Source organism: Agelaius phoeniceus, chromosome 2 (genome assembly GCF_051311805.1).
Source record: "Agelaius phoeniceus isolate bAgePho1 chromosome 2, bAgePho1.hap1, whole genome shotgun sequence".
Classification (NCBI taxonomy): domain Eukaryota; kingdom Metazoa; phylum Chordata; class Aves; order Passeriformes; family Icteridae; genus Agelaius; species Agelaius phoeniceus.
In genome coordinates, this window is record NC_135266.1 from 87,183,837 (window position 1) to 87,210,639 (window position 26,803).

Sequence of the window (26,803 nt, forward strand, 5' to 3'; positions counted from 1 at the left end):
GTAGACCTGACCTTAATAAAGGGAGACCGGAAGGAGTAGTCATAAGTCAAGGAATAAAAGCACCATGTCCTAGATGATGAAGCATATTCACAAAGCTAGTGGATGTCTCTGAATGCAGGTTGGACAAATGGGAGTAGGATGGGGAGGATAAGGCTAAGGGTTGGTTTGTCTGATGAGTAAAAATTGTTTGAAAGGTGTAAATCTAACCCTGCTGAAGGCCAGGAGAACGTATTCATAGCTAGCAGTAGATAGAAGGAAGTTAAAAAGTCCAAGAGGAATTCGCAGAATATGTGGACAGAAAAGTGTCTTATGTAAAAAGAAGAAAAATTTAGGAGACATGGATGGCTAAAATCATCAGCCACATTGCAATGATTAAAATAAGTTTGTTACTGAGAACTTAAATAACTTCTTTGCATAAGGTGTCATTATTAGACTAATTTGTGATATCTTGATTCTATTGCCTTTCCTGCAATAATGATGAAGTATGGTAAAACTGATATTAGGAAATTATGTAGAACACGGTTAATAATGTGGAAGCATGCTGAGTTGCCTGGATTAGGTATTAGCTTGGCTTTCTGAAAAGGTTTAGCAGTACAGCTGGTAAAAAAAAATACAGGTGTGTATTTGAGTAAAGAAATGGAAACCAGAGTACTAGCATGTTTTAAACACTTCAGCAAAGAGTTAGGAAATCAAAAGCAAGGAGCTTTTACATCTACTTTTCATAAACTTCATGAAATTGTAATTTCATAGTTCTAATAGTTGTAGTAGTTATTCTCCGGAGAGAAATATTCTGCTGTTTTCTTTTGAAAGCATGGATAATTTCTCTGAAGCAAAGATAGATGGCTCCTGTTTGACAGATGCTTACATATGGATGCAGTCTTTTTAAAGAGGTCACTGATTAAGGTGGTTGACTTGGCGTTCCAGAGCAACCTTATGTGGCATGACCCAGATAGTAACTCTCATGCCCAGCCCTTTCTTTGACGTTATTCTTTGTGGCAGGAGGAATCAGGTGAGGCATGGAGAATGTTTTTAGCCTTTGCAGTCTGCAGCCCAGCACGTTAATGCAGACTGATGTTACCACTGGTCTGTGTTCTTGCTGTGGAGGGGCTTTGCTTTCTGTCCAGCCCTGACAACCCTGCCTGGCAGAAGACTGGCAGAACATGTGGGGGTGCATCACTCCAGCTGAGGCAACCCTGAATGTGAGTCAGTGTCCAGAGGGAAAGCACCATCATAAACCCTAAACTGATTAAATAACAGGAAGTTGGTTAGAAAAATAGATTATTTTTTATTGCTTTGTATATATACTACTATGTACTGTAGTATAAATAAAGTAGAATTCCTAATTTCTTTTAAATTTTTTTGATAGTGTGGGCAATAATCTCATTTGCTAAGAAACCAGAAGGACATGAGTTGTTTTTAAAAAGATCAAGGTGTAAGATGGCTAATTCAGCCTAAGGGGAAACACTGCTGTCGATAAAATAGTATTACCGATGGGCAACAAAACTCCAAATGAAGGAGAGTTGTAAGTATATATTATAAAGGAAAATGTTTATAACAAATACATCCCAAAATATTAAAATTAGCTGTTAGCTCAACAAAATACTCTGGGTAATATTGTCATAATTTGGGAAAGCATGCCTATTAACATGGTCATGGAGTTTTAAAATTAACAAACTAATAGACAGCATGAGGAGTGGGCAGAGAATCATACTAAAACTTGGGGGATGTATTATTTTGAGTATATGTATCTACCTCTTGTTTTGTTGTTTGCTTGTTTGCCTCTGTCTTGATTTTAGTGCTCAGCGGTGGCAGCTCCACCTTGAAAGATAACAGGAAACATAGAGGAAGGAGGACTGCATGGCAGCTTATACTATTGACATCAGAGGACATTTTTAAAAGCATTCAAAGCAAGGCTTCTAGAGTTTTGCATTCCTTTTATATTGTAAAACTAGAAAAACAGTGCATTGAATGAAACTCAGAAGTAATTGAGATTTAGATGCCTTTCACATGTTCTGTAATTGCAGCTGATTGCTGCAAATTATTATTGAGGCCAGAGCCCAAAAATATTTAGAAACTGATAAATGTTGAGTTGTAGTGAAAATATTTTAAAATAAAACTAAGAACACTAAGTTTCTTGCTTTTTTGTTAAGCCATAGTCTATGAAAAGGTGATTTAAAGCTAACCTAGGGGCAGGTAATTTTGTTACGTGTGCTGTGGGTTTTCTTTACACACCTTCTGAAACAGCAGCTGGTGGTCACTGTCGCATGGAGTGATATGCACCATGGCTCATAATTTCTTTTCCAAGTGCTGTGCTCAGCTGTTCCTCCTGTTCAGTGTGTTTGTCTTCCTTTCTGTCTGTTTTGTCTTATATGGGAAGGGAAGGATTTGATGGCAGAAATTTTATGCTTTCAGATACTGTTGTGTGTTTGGGCTACTTTGTGGCACTTTGCATCTCTCTGCGGCCCATGCAGCCAGGTTTTTCCCAGATCCTTATGGCATCTAACTGTGGTTGTGTAGGTTGGAGGGTTTGTATCCTCACACATGAGGACTGAGTGATGGCAGGCATTATGGAAATGGTAGCTACAAATCCAGCGTCCCTTCAGGCTGTTACCCTTGTCTTACTTTCTAGCTCAGATTAAAAGTTGTGTAAGAGGTGGCTGATGGCAGCTGAGCCCGAGTTACTCAGAGGCAACAGAGCTGCCAGTCTGGCAAAGGGGTCTGAGGCTTCGAGGCTGCCTGGACAGGAGATGATGTCGACCCTGAAGGGAACAGTCTTGGCTCCCCTGGGAAGCTGCAACAACCCCACAGTTACAACCGTTTCTGCAATTAGAAGAGTTATGTTAACAGGGGTAGATATTTTAATAGTGCTGACAGGTCAAAACATGAGTTTGCTCATAGAAATTCATACCTAAGAGTTGGGCGTTTCAAGGAATGAAGCTTCTGTGAGTCTTCACTTTGTGTATGATTTGGTTACCAGCTCTCCAGAGGACATATGTGGTTTCCTTAAGTCTAAAGCAGTCTTCATTTTAGATCTAGGCCTAAGGAAGTTGGTGAAAATCACACTGTGTACTACTTTATGTACTTCTAGCACTTTGTCAGACAACTCTCTTGGACAATTCTGCTTCTTAAATTTCTATTCTTACATGCTTCCTGGGTTTCATTAGACATAATGGACAAAAAGTTGCTACTAATTCTGAAATTATTTAAAAGAACCCTCATATTCTGTGCTAATTGGGTTAAAGTTGTAGAATTCTATGTTTGGGATCATGAATTCATCTGTAGAATGACTTTCATCCAGCCATGTGACTGCTACCTTTCACAGAAACCTTTGTCAGCTGCTAGAGATGTTCCTCTGTTACAATTGTTTTGTCCAAGTCTCTGAGATATGGTGCATCTCATTCTGGATATCTGATATTTTTATAAATTATTTTCAAATTTCACTTGCACTGCTGCTAGATTAATGAACTGATATCACCTTAGAGGAGAACAGGCATACAGTTACTTATTTCCAGCTGACAGGGAAGCGTGTTCTGCATTGCAGAATGACTTGAGTTGGCTTCACCTTCAAAGTTTGCTTATCCTGATCCTTAAAAAAACCTCATGCTCACATAATGCTGCTGCCTGTCAAATACCAAATGCTTACTGAATAGTACTCAAATGTTTCTGCACCAGTTCCTCGCTGCCGGATGTTTTGAAAAGCATAAAATGTGTGTCTTTGCACTGTAGTTTTTTTCTTGTACTTCTTTAGGGTCCAGTAAATAAAAAAATATTATGAAAGAAATTATGGTTTCTCAGACTAGGTTTTCAAAAAAAAGGTGTCTGCAATATTTGACAGCTACTGAGAAACTACAAAAAAAAAATATTTAGCTGTTGCTATGGTTGAGTAAAATTGTTGAAAGATGAAAGATAAAATGGTGAATCCCTGAGTATAAATGAATTTTATTTGAAATACAGGTTGGATCACCAGTGACTAGAGAAAAAAAAATACTTTTTCTAAAATTAAATCTGAAAAATGACAGAAATGTCTTTGTAGTAGATCTTATGTGATGCATGGAAGAGAATAAATATTTGGGATTCTTGGTGTTGTGGGGCTTAGTTTTGGGGTTTTTTTGTTGGTTGGGTTTTTCCATCTGAAGAGAAGATTGAGGAATTGTAACTTTGGTAATGAAACTTGCTTTAGAAAAGTGGGTTTTATTCAACCTAAGTTTTTTAATATTGCCATTTTATTCAAGTGAGAGATGTGTGAGAAAGTGATTTTGTGGTATAATCAACATCCTCCCTCTGTTAATGCTGTTAATATTCACACTTGGAAAGTACCTGAGAATGTGGCAAAATTGACACCACGGGGACGTTTCTAGTAACAAAACAAAGTAAGGGATTAAAATGCATTTGCTTCTTTTCATATAGTGGAGTGAAAAAGGACTTTTATTCAACTTATCCTCTAACAGAAAGTGTTAAAAGCAGCTTGTTATGTTCATTATGTGAATAAAGCTAAATAAAGCTGACAGCTTCTTAACTACTGATGTATACAACTCTATGCTCATGTGTACTAAACACTTCACTTAGTTCACTGCACTGAAGATGCTTCTAGTTTAACATAGCAGGATATAAGCTTTCATATGAAGGTAAATGCTGCCATGCTTAGACATGTGATTTTGTCTGCTAGAAGTGTTTGTGCACAGATAAAGTGTAGGAGCTAGAGTCAGATCTGCAGTGGTAACTCTCTGTTTAATGGGGAGCGTAAGAGCTTAGGTAAGGGTTTAAGAACAAGATGTACCCACCCCCAGTACCCGATAACACTCCTGTATCTTTAAGACCTTTCCCAGCCAGAGGTGGTTTTCACTGGAAAAAGTTGCCAGACACTCTATGACAGAATTAATCTCTTCAGGTGTATTTAGCAGAGCTCAGATTTTACTGAAGTTTTACTTCAGGAAGGGCTGACTCTTCCTGAAAGTGTGTTTCTCTTTGTGGGTTGTAAATGGATTATATGGAATTAGCTCAGGTGTCAGTATCTACATTTGTAGATCTCTGTCCAGGTGCTTAGATGAATACTACTGCTATGTTGCTGCCCTTTCCTGTTTTTTAAAGGCAAAATATGTACAAAATTCCAGAAGTTTAGTATAGGAATGAAAATTCAGGCTCCTTTTCACAGGAGTTAGAGCATTTCTTTTCTAGTTGCTTGCCTTCTGTCCGGGCCACCCTCCTAGGAGGGAGTTGTAATCCGAGTTTTGATCCAAGAGTCCATGAAGACACTGAATTAAATTTTACCACTTCAATGGCTGTGCAGCTTCTTCGTGTTAGATCAAAAGGTGAGCATGGTGAACATTACCATCCCAGCTTATTTTGCTTACATCCTTTCTGCAAGTGTGAGCCTCCATGATTGTAGTGGCCAGCAAGTGCCTCAGTCCAGACTGGCATCGGGATGTAAATCCTCCTTTTGCTACTGACATTCTCGAGGGGTTGTGCTTCCTAATATATGCCTCTCTAGCATTTCTTATGGCAGAGTTGGACCAAGCCCTCTGATCAACCTGCTTGTTCTTTTTGTTATGGCTCTTAACTCCACTTGTGCTTTCTGTAGGACACCTTTGTGCCTAGCACAAGTAGAATGGGCAAGTGTGTTCTGCAACATGCTCCAAAGGCTGGCCCCAAGTGCCTGAACTGGGCATGCCACCCACTGCAGCTCATCTCTGCCCGCTTCTTCCAGTGGAAAAAAACCCAAACTACTGAAATTTCTCTGAAGTGAATTTATCCCAGTGTATCCAGAAGCCATGGAGATGCATACTTGCATTCAGGAGCTGTGAAGCACACTAGAGTCTACTACTAAAGTTTAATCTTTACAATTACCTTTGTCATACCTACACTTTATTTGAGAATTGTAATTACACAGTTCAGGGCTAAGGAAGGAAATGAAGAGGATTTTCTGTTCATGGTTTAAAAGTCTTGGTTGTATTGGAGACTGAGATGCATCAGCAGGCAAGAGAATCCTGGAGTAATTTTAGTTTCCTCTTTGTATCAGCTACAATGAAGCTAGAATGGAAGATACCTGTGCTGAGGTGTCTTTGCTTTCAAGGGGTGTGGTCCCAGCAGTTTCCATCAGGGTTTGGATCTTCCCAAATGAAGGATCAGCAAATCAAGTGCACTTGATTTTAGACAGTAGAGATGTGTGGTGTTGTCACTGCATGTGAGTTAACTGCCAACGATGGCTACCAGTGACAGTTTCAAGTTTTTCCAGTACCTCTTTTTAAAGGAAATCTGCTTGTTTGCATATTGCTGCCACAGCTTGATTTGTCTTACTTGCTCCTCACATGTCCTAAGTTTGTAGACTAGAGCCCATTTTTTATTCAATACATTTTTTGAGTCAGTGAACTGGGCTTTCATTTGCTGTCTTTCCTGGACTATTTTTGGTTTCTAAAATAGATTCTGTGCTATTTTTTCCTGCATTGTTTTCAAAGTAATTTTCTTTTTTTTTCTTCTACCTCCTATTCTTTTTCATTGCATGGTACAGCATGCTTTTCTTGCTAAGTTTTATGCTTTTTTCTAACATCAGTGCTGCTTTTGCTAACCTTTCTGCTGTTCCTTATAATATATTAGCTTAAAAAGTCCCCAACGTCCCTAGGCGCTTAATAGCCAGAGAATGAAAGAGGAGGCCTGTGAAAGATTAAGCTATCTTCTGTCTGCTAAAGGGCTGCTGAAGAGCAGCTCTCCAGCGATTTTGTTTACTTTCATATGGCCTTTAATTCCAGCTTCAGGAGTTATGTCGATGACAATGAGAGTGATTTTTTAAATCTCAGTTTCATATACAGAGAGAAGGTAACTGATTGTAGTGTGAGCATTAGAAAGCAAAGCATAATCAGATTGAACTGCAGACAGGGAAGGATTGTAGATTAAAAGATATGGGAGGAAAGGGTGCTCAAGGTGGTGCTGTGGGTTTAGGAAAGAGTGTTTGGGAATCTGCTTCTCAGGAAAGGACCTGGTGGTGTTGGTTGACAGCCACTGAACATGGGCCAGCTGTGTGCCCAGGTGGCCAAGAAGGCCAGTGGCATCCTGGCCTGTATCAGCAGTAGTGTGGCCAGTGGGACCCTGGCAATGACTGTCCCCCTGTATTCAGCACTGCTGAGGCCATACCTCAAATTCTGTGTTCTGTTTTGGGCCCCTCAGTGCAAAAAAGACATTGAGATGCTGGAGTGTGTCCAGAAAAGGGCAGCAAAGCTGGTGAAGGGTCTGGAGCACAGGTCTGGTGAGGAGCAGCTGAGGGAACTGGGATTTTTTATTCTGGAGAAAAAGAGGCTTGGGGGACCTTATCACTCCACAACCGCCTGAAAAGAGGTGGTAGCCAGTTGGAGGTTGGTCTGTTCTCCCAAGTAACAAACAGTAGGGCAAGAATAAATGGTCTCAAGTTGTGCTGACAAGGTTTAGTTTGGATATTAGGAAAATTTCTTCGTGGAAAGGGTTGTCAAGCACTGGAAAAGACTGCCCATGGAAGTGGTGGAGTCATCATTCATGGACATATTTAAGATATGCCGATGAGGCACCTGGGGACATGGTTCACTGCTGGGACTTGGCAGTGCTGGGTTGGACTGGTACAATGAGGTCAGGATGCAGCTCTGCTAGCAAGGTCTGTTATGCTGGTGATGCAACTTACTAAAAGAACTGGGGTAGAAAAGGCATTTTGGTCCCAGTTCAGAGCACTTTCCATGTTGGTCATGATTTGTTTGCAAGCGGCAGTGAAAGAGGTGGTGAGGTGGGTTCCTCGCATGGGGGTGTGTAGGAGGGGGTTTACCAGCAGGATAAAAATCTTACCTTTGCTGGCTAATATTAGAGAGACCCGTGCTCTGAATAGTCCAGGTAAGAAGAGAATCTTCTAATACGTATTTGTACAGACAAGAGAGATAAATGTTCTCATATATTTGTGTGAAAATGATCTAGCTGGTGAGCATCCAGATTTCAAAGTACTTTCCTAGGATAACAATGTCATTTAAATGTGAGCGTGGTTTGTTTGTTTGTAATGCCTGCCAACAATCTTTCTAGGAACAGGATATAAAACTGCTACTTGGTGACTTGTTCGTTCTGTTTTGATCTGTGGTTTAATTACAGCATGTTTAATTGCTCTTTTCATTCACTCAGGAGGCAGAGCAGTTTCATTTTTTCCCCTTTCCTGTGTGCCTTTTTTTTGATTTTTTTTTTTTGTAGGCACACAGTTTGGTAGGATAATACTCATCAAATGATTCAGAAAATAAGATATTTAGATTGTCCTTTCAAACAGGAACAACTGCTCTTTTTCTCACGAGGTCACATGATTCCCATTTATTATTTTTATGCCAAACTTGCTGTGTGAAGATGAGGCTCCTTTAGTGCCAGTTTTTTTTTACCAGAGGTTTACTAAATTTTCTTGCCTGGGTTCAAACTAGGGAGTTTTATCTTCCCATGTATTTAACATGCCAAGTCTGCCATTTTTCTCTGATCTATAAACTTTTGTGAATAACTAAAAGGCTCTCACATTTTCCTTATATTGAGTTAAGAAACAAGTTTGATAGTTCTTAAGAATATTTATGTTATCACAAACCAAAGGGGAGGTGTTGTTCCCTTTCTTTGACTCAGTGTTTGCTAATTGTTTAATGAAACAGATGAGGCACTTCTAGATTAGTTTCAACTAAAGAGAAGACAAGATGTTTGCTGCCTCAGACTGCTCGTGGGACTTCAGACTTTACACAGAAATTAAGGAGAATATTAAAGATGCTGGAAATGTGGCCACATGCCTACTGGGGACTCTTGTGCCTTTCGTAAGGGATGCAGCTGACTGGTTTTAAGCAAATTTGTGCCTAAGGATCTGTCTGTAAAGGGAATTAACTGCATGGTTAGTGTGATGAGATAAGTGGTAAATTATCAGAATGGTTTAGGTTGGAAGGGACCCTAAAGATCATTCCAACCACCCTGCTGTGGGCCAGGACACCTTCCACCAGACCACACTCCTGCAAGCCCCATCCAACCTGGCCTTGAGCACTTGCAGGGGTGGGGCATCCCCTGCTTCTCTGTGCAGCCTGTCCCACGGTGGCCACGTGCTGACTCTTTACTGATGTCTGAGGAGATGCTCCTGCCTTTGTCTGTTCCTCCAGGGCAGCTCCCTCCAGCACAGCAGAGTGATTTGAGCAGGGTGGAAACCGTCTCCTATTTGCCATTAAACTCCATGCAGGGTGCCAGTAGCTAATCCACATCAGCTGTGTGCAGGGTGCTGAGAGCTGCCTTCCCTTCGCAGAAGGGAGGTGGGAGATCATTAATGATCTCATCAATCTCAGCTGTCCTCTGGCTCAGTGTGGTGTTATTTGACAGCGCAGTCATAGTGTGCAGAAGTAATTTTGGTCAAGGTAGAAGGATGAAAAAGAATGTATGGTTAATGGAAATATTTGCCATGTATGTCTTATGAGTCATTTTATTTCCTACACTTGCCAAAACAAGTTAGCATGGAAAATGGTTTACTAGTGTAACTGGGAAGACCTGTTTGTGTTCGTGAAGCATGAAAACTGCCAGCGGCCTTTGCATCCCAGAGTTTTATTTTTTGTTCCCTCCACCCCAGGTCCCCCCAGCACTAAGAGTTCACTGTTCTCTTCCTGGGTCCCAGAAGGAGGACAGTAGGCACAGGCTTTGTAAGCCACATCAGTACCAGGTGCTCTGTGTAGGTCACGGTTCCAATCCTCCTCTCTGTGTCCAGCACTCCAGATCTGCTTTTATACCAAGTTTTTTTTGTTAATAATAACTTTCAAAATAACAGATTCCCCCATCCTCCTTCTGGATTCAGGATTTGGTCATATTTTCTGTCTTCATCCTCTGTTTCAGGGTTTTTTAGGTGAGTCGTAAGCCTTTTTGTTTTGGCAGGGAAAATAAGTAGGGGTGAAATGGGGTTATGGTTACATGAGAAGTTGTCTTTAATCTGTGGTTGTGTAGGTGTTTGAAAGTTACAGCTTTTCTAGCCAGCTGATGGGCTTTTCACATGTTTGTATGTTTTCTCTTCCATTTCAATTATTCTGATGTTCCTGAATTTATTAGACATGTGACTGATGTATAGGATGCTCCCTGAAATGCTGGAATAGACAGAATAGTGTTCAAAGGACACTTGTGTAAGGCCCAGATGACAACCTCCCCTCCAGGGAAGTGTAGGGTTTAACAAATGGGCTGAACTCCACCAGAAGCTTTATAATGGTTTAGGGTGACTCATTCTTCCTGGCTTATGACTTCTTCCTATGAAAAGTATGTATTTTTGAATATCTAGAAGAATGCACCATGCTTTAATTATAGTCAATTCTTTGAAATATTTGTACAGCACTTTTGTAAAAGAAGAACTGCTATTAGCCCTGTGCACAGTCTCCTGGTGTTTTCTCCACTGCTTAAGCATATTCTGAGAAGGTTTTAGAGAACTCCCATATTACGTTCCAGAGAGATCAAAGTTTTATAAAAGTTTGAGAATCTAATTCATATTTAGAGGGTTTTTTGAATATGTTCCATCATGCTTTTTTGACCAGAACCTCACACACAATGGCAATTATACAAGAAGGATGCTGTGTATTGTTCCTTCCCTTATGTGAAATTTTTACAAATGCAGAACATTGTTACACAAGTTCCTGAAATGAGTGATGCAGGTCCCATATGAAGGAGATGAAATTTTGCAAAGGAGATAGTAGTCTACTGTTATTTGTTGAAACCAGCCGGCAGCACAACCCAAAATAATTATGCTCATTCTCTTTGGTGTTATGTTCTTTCTCTTACATATAGGATAGAACAATTTTGTAAAAATGATCCTTCCTGGTGTCTCAATTCAATGAACTCTTGTCAGGAATTCTCTCTATAGTCTGAACAAAAGTAAGTTAATTTACAGTTATGCAGGTTCAATGCATTTCTGAGAAGATTGAAGTTTTAGTTGTGTTTACTGGTGCAATTTTACTCCCTGCCAGCTAAGTGCTTTGGGAGAGATTTGCCACCACTCTTTAGCCTTCCAAGGCCATCTCCTTAGCTGGCGTTTTTGGACAAGCCAGCTGTACATCCTGTATTATTTACAGTTACTTTGGATTCAATACAGTTTGTTTCTCAGTCCTGTAGGCTTCTGCTCCTGTGGCTATTGGGGCACGTGGCTGGTCAGGCTGCACTTCACACACTCCCTAGAGAGCAAACTAGACATCAGTTTTCTTCTCCAAACCTCCTGCCTCCTTCATTACACCAGGCGTGTACGGTGGGATTCCTCTCAGAGAAGGGAAGAGGCAAAAAGCCAGCCAAGAAATCCAGTCAGTAATATTGCATAATACATGAAAAGCATCTTGAAAGGATAGTAAACAGAGAATGGATATGAAGTGTTCAGTGAAATTTGTAAAAGTCATCACATTGATGCATCATGAAGATCCTAGAAATACAAGAGCTGAAATGCTGAAACTGAGTAAGTGACATTTCTGTAGATACTAACACAACTCACAGGAAGTGCTAATCCAAGAGCGTGCATATTACTCCAATTTTAAAAATTTTTCATGTTCTCCATTTTTTTCTCACACCAGAGCTCTAGCAGAGATTTTTGTGGTGACTGGGAATTTGATTATTTGAAACAAATCACCTGTGCTCCTTTAAACTAGGATTCCTATCAGTACATACCCATAAAAAGGTCTGATTAAAAACAAACAAAAAAGGATGCTGAACAAAAGCTTTGATTCAGCAAGATTTTGTATACTCTGGCTCAGTTCCATGTCACACAAACACAAGCAGAGGTTTAATTGTATGACTTAAAATAGATAGAATTGCTCATGTGTATAAAGTGCTTTGTGCTTAATTTTGTTAATGCCAGCTGCTTGGCACTTATTGGGGTTAAGACCTTTGATCTTGTTCCTTTTAAAATAGGTGTTAGTTCAAAATTATGAAAAGCATCAGTTTTGAGAAAAAGCAAGGAGAGGTACTAGGTGTCTTCAATATGTAATGGAAATATTATATGAAAATGGAATGAAAAAGAACAAGCCAGGACTTGTTGCTTATGAATTATCTGTACTGAAAAGAAGTCGCTTTGAGGATACCAGGCTGGTACGTTTTATGTTTATTTATTTAAGGAGTTTGTGTATGAAATTTCTTTATTTCTGAAACAACACAAGCATTTTCATCAAACTGATTTTTTAGCAACTCAGTATGTTCACCTGAAAGTTGAGGCATTTGATTGAAAGACAAAGAAAGGTTGGGTGATTTCAAGTAAGATATTGAAAAGATTAACACAAGTAATGTATAAATGAGTGAAAGAACAAACATCTCAGTGGTATCTACTTTAAAACACACACATTTGATGTCCCAGCTGTTTATCCTGTGTCAAATATAATGCTACTGGACCAGCAGAAAAATCATAATCATAAATTATGAGAATAAAAATATTGGGTATAAAGCTTTCAACATGTGTGTGCTTAAGTACTGAAAATGCTTTTAGAACATAAAATTGCGTGCACAGAGTAGAGAAATAAAAATACTTGAAAAGTTAATTTTTGAAGCTCTTCTCAGAAAATTACAGATGAGAAAGCTGATGTCACTGGACATGTAGAATTTCATTAATAATTATCAATTACATATTTCTTAGAAGCTGTGCTACCCATTAACTTATAAAATCAGTGTTCTGCAAATTTGCCACTTGGTGGTGCCAAATTGATTTATGAATCACAGATGTGAGCTGAGACAAGCTGTTGAAATTCTTTCTGAGGCATGTGCACTAAGATATACATAAATTTGCTTGGAAAACTTTGATTGTGTGACAGCACTGGTGCAGCTGTACTTAGCAACATTTCTGGCAACCATCCCTCAAGCCCCATATCTGGGGTATCTCTCTGTCCGTCCAGTACAAGACAGAGTAAGTGTATAGCAAAGCTGCATCTATGAGAGTAGAGTTTCAGGAACATTTCTTCCATACCATGCACCTGGTGAAAAATAATTTGGATCCAGTGATATTCCAGGCATGGTGCATGGGGTTTCTGGCTTTGGGGTTTCTGAAGGCAGCTGCAGGTGTGCTGCTTGCAGTATTATTTTTGTGGGTGTTTGACTGGAGTAGTTCCTGTACAGTTGTGGTTTTAACACTGCCAGAATTTCCACAGGTTTATCACTGAGCTTTATATCCTTGAATTGAAGGATGATGATTATCCTAAATGTAAATCTAAACAAAAAGACTCATGATTAAATTAACCTTCCTCCATCTCTCAGTTGCAGGGCAACTCTTCAGCAGGCTTGAAGTTTCTGTTTTATTAAAATGTCTTAATTGTCACAGCGTTTCAGTGTTATCAGTGTTTAGCATTGAAGAATATTTGCACCAGACTTAACAACTTCTTTTTTTATTTTTCTCTCTCTCAATACTACAGTCCCAAAAGAATTGGTGGAGCTTCACTTGAAACTGATGAGAAAGATTGGGAAGTCTGTCACAGCAGACAGATGGGAAAAATACTTGATCAAGGTACAGTATGCATGTTGTATTGTTCTGCAATGCTGGAATATGGTTGTGATGAGCAGTTGTGTGAGCAAGCCCTAGTATGAGCTACAGGAGCCTTGGGCTGTGCCAGCATCAACACACATACATCAGATCCCAGCTTAACTTGCAGTCTGCCTAGGCTTGTGAGAAAGAGGTCTCTGAAAATAGGCACCATCTTCTGCATGTAAAAGAGTGCCCACCCTCATAACTGGCAGGAAAATACTTTCTTGAATATTAAGAGCCTAAATAAAGAAGATTTAGTAGCCTGCAAATGGGTTAAATTGAGCAGAGATTTATACAGTAGCAGTTCATTGTATATCACTTGTCTGAATATGATTTAATTACTGTGATTTGGCTGAATTCATGTAGGAACTATACAGAGGTCTGGTAGTATGTGTTAATAATAAAAGAAAGTATTGCAGTGATTTATATCTGCATGATCAGAATGGCACAGCTAAGATGAAAATGTAATTATGCATCAGTAAAAATAGAGCATCCCATTGTTTTGCATAATTCTGTCTTGGTATTTTAATTGCAGCTGTGTCTTTGTTGACACTTTACATACAAATAGTTTCCAGTTTAAATAATTTACACTGCTTTAAAAAATAAGAATATATGGATAGTCAAAATTAATAGGTTACCATTTCCGCTCTGGATGTGTTCCATGTGTCTTTTGATCCACAGAATTGTAGTCTTGTTACTGTCTGTACAGCCGTGATCACATCTTGCTTAGAAATACAGCATCTTGGTAATAGCAACCATACAATTAATGGCACTTGGCAAATCCAGCTGCAGGTGTCCCCCTTAAATGCTGTCTGTAAGCTCTACAGAGGTATGAATTTGTCTTGAGGTTTGTGTACCCTTTAGGATGATGATGTTTTTAGGGCTGGGAATGTCTTGAGGAATAATGTGCTGAAGGGCCTTTGCTAATTCTGACCTGTTAACCAACTGTAAAGCATTGATGATAATCTTTAAAAATAGTAGTGTAATAATTCATGTAACTTGTGTGTACTTTGTGTATTACCAACTACTGTGGTTACTGAATTGTGTTAAATTCCTTAATAAATCCAAAAACCATTGCAGCAAACTGAGAAAACCCAACTCTGGCTCATGAACTTGTGTACCCCACTGGAGCCACTTACCAGTTGTGTGGTAAGCAGAAAGCAGGGCGATAAAACAAGTTTGAGGGAGTAGTTTGGAAAATCTTCTTCAAAGCAGTTTGGAAATTCTTCTTCAGGGAAGCAGTAAGGAAACCCTCCCTCACACCCCTGTTAAGACCAAGTAAGTGTTAATAAATTTTACTTCATTTAACAGTCTCCAGAGCTAACTTGAAGCTTATTCTGGCCAGTGGTTCAAAGGAACCTTGAAGAACAAAGGAATTTGAATATAACTAATTAGAAAGGTATGCTAATATTGTCCCCAATTCAAAGGAGTATGATTAATTTTGAAAAGCAAGGAAGAGTATTGGGAAATGCCACAAAAGCCCGGAAAAACTGAAAAGGTGTGGAACAACTGAGAGCATTTTTCCTTGATGCCTGCAGTATTGTTCCACGTATTATTGATGACACTCTAAGAGGCAAAGTTGACCTGGTTTTCTTTTGTTAGAAACTACTGATGTGTTCCTTTGATAAAATAGGGCTTGAAATATTCTAGATGTTCTTATTTAGGCAGAAACTTTAGTGGAGGGCATTCAGACTTACATGCTCTTAATATTTATGCATGTATCTATTATTATATTTTGTTTATATGCCAACTAATTATAAAACTTGCCTCACTTGACTGTTGTGCATATAAAGAGTATCATAAAAACTGTCTCTGAGCTGTGGCTGGTATTTTGACAGATGGATATATTTTGGGATAGGAAGTGAACATGGTAATTGAGAGTTCTTTCCCTTCCCTCATCTGGTGGTGAACCACCCAAGTTGGATCCACCAGCATGTGCACTAGTTTTTTATGGAAGAAAATGGCCGTAGGTCTCTGTGAGTCTGACTTTCGTCCTCTGCACAAGGAATGTCTTGTGGTCATGTCATGTGTGGCTGAGGGAAAGAAATACCTGGTCCTAAGCATTCCAGCAACCAAGAGGGAGGGTCCAGCTTAGCTGATTTTGAGAAACATGTAGTGAGGTCACATTGCACTGTCTCCTGACAAAGTGTTTTACTTAACTGTTGTCAAAAATAACTTATATTTTTATACAGAGAAGATTTCTCTGTGTTGCTCCATCTGAAACCTTCAACGTAAAATCAGCACATTCTGAACACATTTCTGATTGTTAGAATTCAGGTGTTTGTAGTCCCAACCAAGGAGACTGCTCTTTCATGTTCCTGTTTTCCTTGTTTAAAGTGAACTTTTGGCATGGTAATAGTGTTGGATGCCATCATATCTGCTTTGGAATTATTTGAGAGAGATTTCTTGCAGGGTGGGAAGGTGCTGACCACTCTTAGCATGCAGAAGCCAGGAGTTTCTGCATGCAGCAGCTTTGTGATCAGTGTGAAGCATCCTCTCTGGGAAGGCAGAGACTAAGATTTCAGCAGAGCCTGGATCAATGAGATGTAGTTCAGGGTTGTGACAACGCTTGTCAGGAGAAAGCACAATTATCTGGTTTTTAATTATTGAAATGTAGTCATTTCAGTTTGAACAGATGCTTCATCAGCTCTGATGTCTTGAAGCTTTTGCTTTGACAGTCACACACTTTGTAGCACATGAAGCTTCTCATTATTGCTCTCATACTTAATGACTAAGGAATGAGCAGCAACTGGCATATGCCCTGAGCAAGGGTTTTGATATAGAGTTTCCCAGTGTTCTTCATATTACGTGGTTGAAAAGGAGAGAGAAAGTAGAATAGCTTCATTTTGTGAGTGAGCAGCGATTGTCTCCTGCTGGGAGCTTTGGCTTGGCATCAGAGAAGTCCCTACGCAATATTCTTTAACCTCAGAGCAGGAAAAACTGCTCTTCAGCAGGATCCCTTGTGACCAGTGTTCTTCACTGTTTTCTGTAGGTCGCAGCTTAAAGTCATGCCTTATGGTGTGCCTGAGCTGATCTAACTGCAGGCTTACCCTTGTGCCACCTGAGAAGTGGTGTCAGTACTGGGGTAGTGGAGGGTTGGTAGTGTGGCTGTGGGGACAGGGGAGGGGTAGCAGCCTCTTTGCTTGATTGGAGCCCAGGTGGCTTGTTTTACATTATGAATCAGTTAATCTGTACCTTTGGTGGGTGAAATTCAGGATTATTTTTGCTGCTGTTTCCAAAGAAAGCTGCATTCAGGTGTGATTGGCAGGTTTCTAAGTAGCTTGGTAACTGAATCTTACTTTAATAATAATTTGTTGACTCGGAGACTGCCCTGTTCTGATTGAGTCCAGCCTTGTAGAGTGAAGGGCAGCAGCACCTCATGCACTGATTTGACAGATTCAGCTGTGGCACTTCAAAATAATTCCAGCTGGAGGTGTGGCTGTGATCAGCTTTTGCCTCCTCATGGATATTTCCACTGGAATAGCCTCACTCACTGGAGATCCCACCATGTGTCCTCAGCCGATGAGCAGCTTGTCTCTTCTCTGAAAATTGGCTTAAGCACATCTGAGTTGTTTAGGAGGAGAGGGAATTTCTTCTTCACCTTTATTATTTGAGCTCATGATGATTCAATCTATTTCTCCTCTACTGCTGCTTTTTCTGGTGATAATTTTTTTTCCCTATATTGGTGTGGTTGAATTTATTTGCTTTAAATGAATTGAAATTGGCTATATTTAAAATATTTTAAATATTTGTCAAGCAGCTTGAAGCTCAAGATATTTTGTAAAGAGTAATAATTCCATGGTGTGGAGTGAGTAGCAGTTGCATTTGTTATCTGCAGTAGAGTTGAAGTACTCAGAGGGCCCCAAGAGACCCTGGCAATTTGTCTGCTAAGTGCTGCAAGGAGATATAATAGGAAGTCATGTCTGCTTGAGGGAATTTATATTCTAAATAGACAGAAATAGAAAAATGTGAGATATGTGTACAGCAAAGACAATAATACCTTTCCATTCCAGAATCATGCTACCTAATTTAGGATGTTTAGAGAATCTGGTGGTGATCAGGACCTCGATGATCTCCTCTTCCATAAAAATTCAACAGTGCTTGCTAATGTGCCTCAGTTTTACTTTTTGTTTTTCTGTAAGACTTTCTGACTGCAATCCCAAAGAGATCACATATTATTGTGGTAAGGTACTACTAATAAAAAAATTTAAAGTTGCTTTTTTCTCCTAACCTTAAGTTATGCTTATTTCATTTGTAACAGATATGCCAAGAATTCAACAGCACTTGGGCTTGGGAGATGGAAAAAAAAGGATACCTAGAAATGAGTGTTGAATGCAAACTGGGGATTCTGAAGGTACACATTCATCAGCTAAGGTTCTAAATTACTGCTTGCTCACTCACTTTAAGGTCTTGCACACTTAGCTTGACTGAACCATAAGCACATATATTAAATATAGACCTGATCTTGAACAGACATAATATTATTCATTGTAGTGGGATGAATGTAACTGCATGTAACACTTTGCTTGCATATTTTTCACATTTTGTGTGAAAATAGTCTCATGCTTACTGCTTTGTCAAGAGCTCTTTGCCTGTGTACTACACACTTTGAAATGCGTTTGTTTCCTTGCTGAATTCCAAAGGCAAAATGGGACTTCATCTTTTGTGGTCTTGACAAAATTGTCAGGGTTGGTTCCAAGTTATGTATGGGTTCTGTTGTAGAATGAGATAATTTGTGCTATGTAATAAAATTTGAGAATTAGCTTTCTAAATCAGCCAGGTTAAAAAAAAAACCAAAACCAACCCTTGTTTCTCATTTAAAAACAACATGGTCTGGAAAAAACCTATAGCTACAGCTGACACACAAAACCAACAGAGAGAGGCCTAAAAACAAGTCACACTGAAGTGAAATGAGTTGATTTTCTTCTTTCTGTTTATATTTTTGATATCTTACCAGTCTTTTTTACTTTTTCAGTATCTCTGCGAATGTCAGTTTGATGACAATCTGAAGTTTAAGAATATCATTAACGAGGAGGATGCTGACGCCATGCGTCTGCAGCCCATTGGTCGGGACAAGGATGGCCTCATGTACTGGTATCAGCTGGATCAAGAGCATAATGTCAGGATGTACATAGAAGAACAGGATGACCAGGATGGATCCACTTGGAAGTGCATTGTTAGGTATTCCTTTTTTTATTTTGTGCGGTTTTTAGCTGTTTGTCACTCAGGCTCAGAAATGTCTTTCAATAAATCTTCATTTCTCACACAGTAGGATTCATGACAGTGGGATTTTCTGCATTGAATCTATGTTCTAGTGAAAAATCATGTACAGAAATAACTCACAGATTTGTTGGTGGCAGCCATCACATAATATTTTTCCTGCCAGTTCAAGCTGCAATGAGTATATAGAAAGGGTAGCAAGAGAAGACTGTCTTGAGGATGATGGCTCCATATTCCTTACTGGCCAGCTAAATGCCTTAGAAAGTAGAACACTCCTGCTTCTTTAACTTCAGCTTTGTTAGGAAAGCTCCAAGTAGACAGATTTGTTCTTGGGGAAATTATATTGCAATTATTCCTGTTGGAAGGAAGCTAGAGGAGGCCAAGGAGGTGTTTAGAGGGCTGGAGTACCTCTCCTATGAAGACAGGCTGAAAGAATTTGGATTGTCCAACCAGGAGAAGAAGAGGGTCCAGGGAGAACTCGGAGCCCTTGCTAGTACCTAAAGGGGTTCAGGAAAAGGCAAGAGGGATTTGTTAGAGGGATGTGTAGTGACAGGACAAGGGGGAATGGGTCCAAACTGACAGAGGGCAGATTTAGATTTAGTGTTACAGAAGAGTTCTGTGAGTGGTGAGGCAGTGGCGCAGGTTGCTTAGATAAGCTGGGGCTGCCCCATTGCAGGAAGTCTTCAAGGCCAGATTTGATAAGGCTTTGAGCAACTTAGTCTTGTAGAAGTCTGTGCCCATGGCAGGGAAGTTGGAATGGCTTGGTCTTTACAGGTCCCTTCCAACCCAAACTGGTTATTTACACTGCCATGACTTCAGTAACTGAGGGAGTCATGCAGAAGTATTTAAGCCACTATCAACAGACCATAAAATGATAAGCATCACTACGAGTTACATGTATACAGCTGTTGTAGGGGAATAAAGTAATCGTGTCCAGACAAACAGATTAAGAGGTGATCCATGCATCATCCGTCTCTTCCATGCATTATAGACTCCAAAATTCATTGCCAAAGGAAGAAGCAGCCAGGGTTCTGCTGGGAAGGTTCTAACACTCCACACTCACAGCAGAAAACCACAGTAATGCATTAAGAAATCTGAAATGGTTTTAAAACCTGCGAGACTCCACATATTGTGATTATTGCCAGCTTCCTTTCTTTCTGTAAACTTGGGAAAAACAAATTGCTGAACACTGACTTTGAAAAACAGATGTGAGAGCCTTATTATTCTAGTCCATTAAGAAAGCAATGACTGTTCAATCATGGCTCAAATTCTTTATAAATTAAGGTGAATTTTTTTAATAGTTGGATGTGCAGCATAAATAAGGAGTTACAGTGCACTGAGATTCACTCTCAGACAGATGTGCACCAATGATTTTGCTGTCATAACTTGAGTTGATGGAGTTTTCTAGACAACTTGGTGTTGTTTGTTGCATGTGCTAAGGATAAGCACTTGCAAAAAATATCTGAATTATTTGCTGTTTGCTTTTGCAAATTTCACTCAAATTATATGGTTGCTTCTTTGGTGCATGAGCAGAGAGCTGTTGTTTGTTCACTGCTGAGAGAAAAAAAGAAACAGCAAAGAATAACCAGCGATTGTTAATGAGAGGGTAATTAATAACAGAACAAGTAGCAGCTTGGAGCTGGACCCAGCAGTAATTGAGTTGAGATAGTTAAGTAGATATGGTCCTTCCAAAAGCAATATTTTTATTTTGGTATGGATAAATTGAAAGGTTTCTGACTGCAAAGGTGCAGCCACTGGTGGGACAAGCATTTCAGTTTGCTTGTGTTTTCACTATATAACTCTATAAGGTTTTCAGGGTAATTAATTTAAGGAGATAATGTTTGTTTACTCTTCATGAATCCCTTTGGGGTAAGTAAGTGGCTTATCAGACAGTGTGTTTTTCTCTTCTAGAAACCGCAATGAGCTTGCCGAGACCCTTGAGCTCTTGAAAGCGCAAATTGATCCTGCTCTGTTGAAAAACAACAATTCTCAGCAGGAGAATTCATCACGTGAAAGTCCAAGCATAGAAGATGAGGACACCAAAAAGGGTGAAGAAGCAGCCACACAAGGTTTTCTGCCTTCTTTTCTCAAAGTTTAAGTATTTTGCTGTGGCAATGTTAGAATTTTCAGCCTCAAAAAAAGTTACTGTGTTAGTTTAGGACTTCAAAAAAGCAAATCAAGTAAATATTGAATACTTTGAAATTCTGAATATATTTGGAGGTTTTTCAATACATATTTAATCTCAAACACTTATTTATAGGAAGGGAGCTGTGTAAAAAATGTTTTCTCAGTAGCTATTTTTTTGTGTACATTTTGTATAATATTGTAATCCTCATTATTGTATGTTTTTGTGGAGCATTGATCCGCTGCCAAACTTCTCCTGCTTTAGCAACATTACAATTTGAAAAAGAAAAGAAATCTGCTTGTGCAATGCCATGATTGAAATCAAGACTGTATTGGGTGTGGTGTTTATTCTTGCTTTTGAATTAGAATCAGAAAAATATAGGTTATTTCCTTAAATGTTTCACAGTTGACACAATATTTCAAGAAGACATGAACTTAAGTTAAAACAATTTAAAATGCTAAAACATTGTTGAAGTGAGGCTGTCCTTATCTGCCTCCATTATATTGTTGTTATTAAAATCACAGAATTATGTAGGTTGGAAAAGATCTCCAAGATCAAAGCCGAGAACCTTTTTCCTTCCTTATTATCATGTCATTGCACGTATTTAGTAACTTGCCTGACTTGTTGGTTTGTGCATTGGTTTTGCTAAGTATCAGTCAGCCTGAAGTATTTGACTTTTTAAGAATCTGGTCTTCTTTTAGGTCATGAAAAACTAGAAGCCTGTTACCCCAAGTAATTTTACCCCAGTTTTGCTACCTGGTCTTATTATTTTGTTAAAATGCAGGAAAATATTTTTACAATCAGAAGCAAATTTTAAGTATTCTAGTGTGTTAGTCGGTATTTCTACAAATGTGTTGAAGTTAACTGGATACATCAAATTAGCCAAGGCTTGTCTTGGTTTTGAGTATCAGAAAGAAGGAATTACTATTCTATTTTTCTTTGCAACAAGCAGTGTAGAACAGAAGAAATAAATATTTAGGTAAAATTGGAGTTGTTGTGGAGGTACTAAGAGATGATTGTAGAAATGATGGTAAATTGTGATAAAACCCACCAGAATTATCTTTCAGTCTAAGACATTTCCAATATCTAACTCTGCATATAGGTGGCAACACAACCAGCATAGTTACTAACACTGCAGAATTAATTCCATGTACTGATTGTGCTTTTGTCTCAGTCAAGCCAGCTTAAATCATCTGATTAAGACCTCTTCTTCAGATACAATTTTGCTTTACATTGAATTCAGGAGCAGCCATTTTAAATGTCTCTACTGTAGATAATTCCCCAAATCCTGTGGCACACTCACCTGGCTCAGTACTTGCATTAGGTTGTGTATTGGTGTAAAAATCACCTCTAGGCACTAGTTGCAGAATCATAGAATAGTTTGGGTTGAAAGGCATCTTTAAAGGCCATTTAGTCCAACCTCCCTGTGATAAGCAGAGACATCTTCTACTGGATCGATTTGTGCAGAGCCCCATTCAGCCTGACCTTGAACATTCCAGGGATGGAGCAGCCACAACTTTGCTGGGCAACCTGTGCCTCACCAGCCTCACAGTGAAGAATTTTTTCCAAATATCTAATCTAAATCTCTCTTCTCTTAGTTTAAAGCTCTTCCCCCTTGTCCTGTCACTCCATGCCCTTGTCAAAAGTCTTGTAAGACCCCTTGATGTACTGCAAGATGCTATAAGGTCTTTCCAGTTCCTTCTCCAGGCTGTCTCTCAGCCTGTCCACAGCAGAGGTGCTCCAACCCTCTGAGCATCTTCATGGCCTCATTCCTACAGGTACTTGTCCCATGTATGTAATAAATAATGAAATTATTTACATTTGTGGTGATTTGAGTGCTGTCAGTGTGTTCACAGAACATTCCTTAGAGCCTTTCAGTTGAGAAACTGTAGTATCTCCTCCTTGTAGTCCAGGGATTGCACTGAAGGCCCTACTAAGAGGTAGGGAAAATATGCTGGAAGACCTGACACTTGTTGGCTTTGGCCATTTTCCACAAATCATTGAATTAGTACATGCAAATACATGGTAACCTAACCCAATGCTTACGTGTTTACTGGCCTGACTGACTCTAGTAGTGTTAGGAGAGCTTGTGCGTTGACTGAGTCATTTTGTGTATATGTGAAAGGTTTTGTGATTAGTTCAGGGAGTTAAACTATAGAACATGTGTTGATTTTTGGTATGGAGAGGTTTTGGAATTCTGGTGATCCTTAATGAAGTTTGGGAGAAAGCTGTAGGTGATGGGAAGAAATGGCTGAGCAAAGTTTAGACAGACAGAAATTGACGGAAAGTGGAAGAACTTGGACACAGAGAAAATACCTCATTCTCACTGCTACAGACAGATATCTTTGCAGAGGTAGTTATAGGGGCTCTGATTGGGCATCACTTCTCTGAAGGGGAAAACCCAGCCTTGAGCCTTCAAAATGTGCACCTTGCCACTTCTGGAGCCTTAGAGGTGCATCTTTACTGTACTGATACTGAGGTTTATCTGGATACATGTCTTGTATTTGAAAATAGAAGATCTGTGAATTCCTCCTCACTGTTCTTTTCTAAAATGCTTATTTTCTTTGATGTAATTGTTAGCTGTCATGTCCTTTCCCTTGTATATTTTTAACCACATTCAAAAGCTCTCATCGTGCAAAAAACCCTGCACTAGCTCAGTTGGAGAGGGGTGAGCTAGAGGGAAAAAAAAAATCATCTTTTTGTTTGCAGTTGTGCCATGCCTGCAAAAGCGTCTTCCGGGTGGCAGGAGCTGTTCTGGTATATACAGTGCTATTGTATTTGCTTCTTTTAATTAGTACTGTATCTGGCTGACACAAAATGATATTGTTAAAATACAAAACCCTGAAGTATCAAGAGGTTGTGGTAAAAATAAATAACAAGCTGAAGTGCATAGTGACAAAATAGCTGTATGGTTTATTCTAAATGCTGGAACTGTACTTCAAGCCCTAATGATCTAAATCTGAGTTAGCAAAGTGGAATAACCTGATTCTTTAAGCTCTGCAGGTTTGCAGGGATATGCTACTATTTGTTGCTTGTTTTAAAAACTGCAGATGAAGTGAGTGTAGAATATTGTCTGCATGTAGGAGATGTAGTCATTGCCTGGAGAACCTGGATGAATTTTGCCATAAGCCATAATGCCAAATGTCTTTTCTCTGAACTGTTGAAATACAATAGTTAAGTGTATCTTGAAGTAAAAACATGTATAAACAGGGGACTCATTTCTCTGAGGAATTTCTCTTGAAGGCCATGGAATCTTACATCATGTTCTGTTTTCTGAAATAGCCCAGAGACTCGAGTGAGATTTCATGCCTCCACCTAGGTTTTATGTATCCTTTGGAAGTATTGTGGTAATACTGAAGAAGGGACTGAGATGTGTGTTGAAGGAAGGATAAATCCAGAGTTCTGCTGCTGGCTTCTGAAATTTAGGTTTATCTTGATATATAACTAGACTGAAGAGTAGTTCTATAGCTAAAAATTGTCAGCCCACCTGTTTAATGACAGTGTTAGACAAGCTAGATTTCTACTAATTCAGTAAGAGAAGAGTCCTTTGTGTGAGACTTGGGCTGTTGGGTTTTTTAGGTATGCTTCTGTTTTGATGAAGTTCTCTGTAATCTTATAGGTCCTTTGGTTGTTTATTAGCTGTTTTTCTCTGTCAACAGAAAATCAATTGAAAATCAAAGAAGAAAAAGAGGAGGTAGAGGAACAGTCAGTCGAATCGGAAAGCCTTCTTCCTCCTGTGGTCAAAGAAGATGAAAATGCACTTAAAATTGAGAAAGTGGAAGAAAAAGAAATTATAAAACTGCCAGTAATAGTGAAATTAGAAAAACCTTCAGAACATAATGAAGAAAAGCAAACTGTCAAGGAAGAAAGTGACTCCTTTAAGGAAAATGTCAAGCCTGTTAAAGTAGAGGTGAAGGAAAACAAAACGGAACCCAAAGACCTAAAGGAAGTGAAAAGCTGTATGGACAAAATAGCAGTTCATGAGCCTGAGAGGTTAGAATTTTGTGTTAATGTCAAAACTCCACAAGAAATTGTGGAGAAATCTGTGGAAGAAAGTGAAAAACTTAAAAATGACCAACAGGCAAAAATACCACTTAAAAAGCGAGAGATCAAACTGACAGATGACTATGACAGTCCAATAAAAGGGCCCCTGTGTAAATGTGTGACTCCAACAAAGGATGTCTTGAAGGAAGAAGGGAAATCAGAAGAAGAAGCTTTTAAGAGAGTCCCTACCATTACTGCTCTATGTCCTGATGGGAAAGTGCTAGTAAATGGAGAGGTTAGCTGTGAAAAAATAACCCCAAGTGTCATACAAAATAGTAAGTCAGAGCACTCTGCTAGTGCTGTGGAAGACAGCACTTCATTAAAGGAGAAAAATGGAAAAAGCGGGGAAAAAGTATCAGACTCCCTAAATTCTGTTATAAAAACATGTGAGATTGAGAAAAACGCAGTAACTGTGCTGAAAGAGATCGGGGCTGTGGTCTCTGAGGTTTCTAATCAGAAAGTGCCTTCAAAGGAGGAATCTAGTCCTGTGGAAAAAGAGTCCCTTGACAGCGCAACTACTGAGACGGTAGCAGAAGAGGCTTCAAACTCTGAAGACTGTGCCAAAACAACTGAAGAGAAACAAGCCACTGATCTCAAAAACGACAGCATGCCACCACCCAAAGAATGTTCAGAGAAGCTAGAGATGTCCCCAAGTGCATCTGCTCCTGCAGAACTGCCTAAGCTTGCACTGGCTGATGAAGAGACTTTGAAAAGTAAAGATGAGCCCGAGGAGAAAAACGACTCTCCAAAAGCTGCTGAGATACCTCCTGCATCCACTTCACCTGTTACAGTAGAGAAACCTGTTCCAGAAAAGGAGGACTCCGATAATAAAATGGCTCTACCTGAGGAGAGCAAAGTAGAAGAAAAATCCAGCCCAGAAAAACAAGAGGAAGAGCCAGAAACTGCCAAAACAGAGCCAGATAGATTAGATGATGCCTGTGCATCTAATCTAGAGGACTCCTCAGAGAGTAAAAAGGAATCTCCAGTACCTAAAAGCAAATTTAAATATAAGCTAGTTTCTGAAGAAGAAACCTGTGCAACAGAAAATAAAGAAATAACTTCTGAAAGACAAAAAGAAGGAATTAAATTAACAATCAGGATCTCTAGTCGGAAGAGAAAGACAGAAACACCGCCAGAAGAGGTCAGCATTGGCCGCACGTTAAGGCGCTCACCAAGAATATCCAAGCCTACTCTGAAAGTTGTGGAGACTCGGGATCAGAAGCCTGAGAAGAAGCGACCTGAAGAGGAAGAGGAGAAACCTGCAGCAGCACAAAAACCAGAACGAAAAGAAGATGCAAAAAAACAAGAGAAGGAGACAAATTCTAAAGTTAACAAGGTAAATACAGTTTTATTACTTGTGAGTGAAGAAAACCCCCAGTCTTATCTATAAGGAGAATATACTCTTACATAGGAATACTGAGGATTATGTTCCTTTGGTCAGCTTTTGCAAGAAACTAGCTTTGCAATCAGTTAGTGAGCTCAACCAATTTAAAGCCACCCCCTAAGAGAGTGCTAATATCTGTTTACCTTTTATAAACTTTGACAGTTAATAAATCTGTCACTTAAACCAACCTAAGTAGACCAAATCAACCTGAGTGAATTCTTCTAAAAAATGGCACGATCAGGTGTGAGTCTGTCTGGCTGTGTGGCTGAATAGACTTGTAACCCCTCTGGATTTGGATACTTGTTGGTGTCTGGTTGGTCAGAATGATTGTAAGCTAAAAAGGAGCCAACAGATGGGGAAGAATAAAAATATTATGACTTCTGTTTCTAAGTGAAGCTAAAGATATTTTTGTGGTGAATTCATGATATAATTTAGCTTTTCTCACATATGTGCTACACATTTTAATGTGAGTACAAGATTTTGTTTCATATTAACTTCTGTTTATGCAGAAGAGATCTTTAAAAGTACATTATGTAAATATATCAGAGATCCATTTGTATGGTGT

The 26,803-nt window shown here is 39.3% G+C and overlaps 1 protein-coding gene across 2 annotated transcripts in view; it reads left to right on the forward strand.

Annotated features, from left to right (window-relative positions):
* RSF1 (remodeling and spacing factor 1) overlaps positions 1 to 26,803 on the forward strand; it is a 60,443-nt gene that overhangs the window by 11,527 nt on the left and 22,113 nt on the right. For both annotated transcript variants that reach the window (XM_054654725.2, XM_054654721.2), the window contains exons 2-6: positions 13,356 to 13,447; positions 17,727 to 17,819; positions 18,441 to 18,646; positions 20,597 to 20,754; positions 24,470 to 26,190. In XM_054654725.2, the coding sequence (XP_054510700.2) occupies positions 13,356 to 13,447; positions 17,727 to 17,819; positions 18,441 to 18,646; positions 20,597 to 20,754; positions 24,470 to 26,190 (2,270 nt within the window). The remainder of the gene's footprint in view (positions 1 to 13,355; positions 13,448 to 17,726; positions 17,820 to 18,440; positions 18,647 to 20,596; positions 20,755 to 24,469; positions 26,191 to 26,803) is intronic.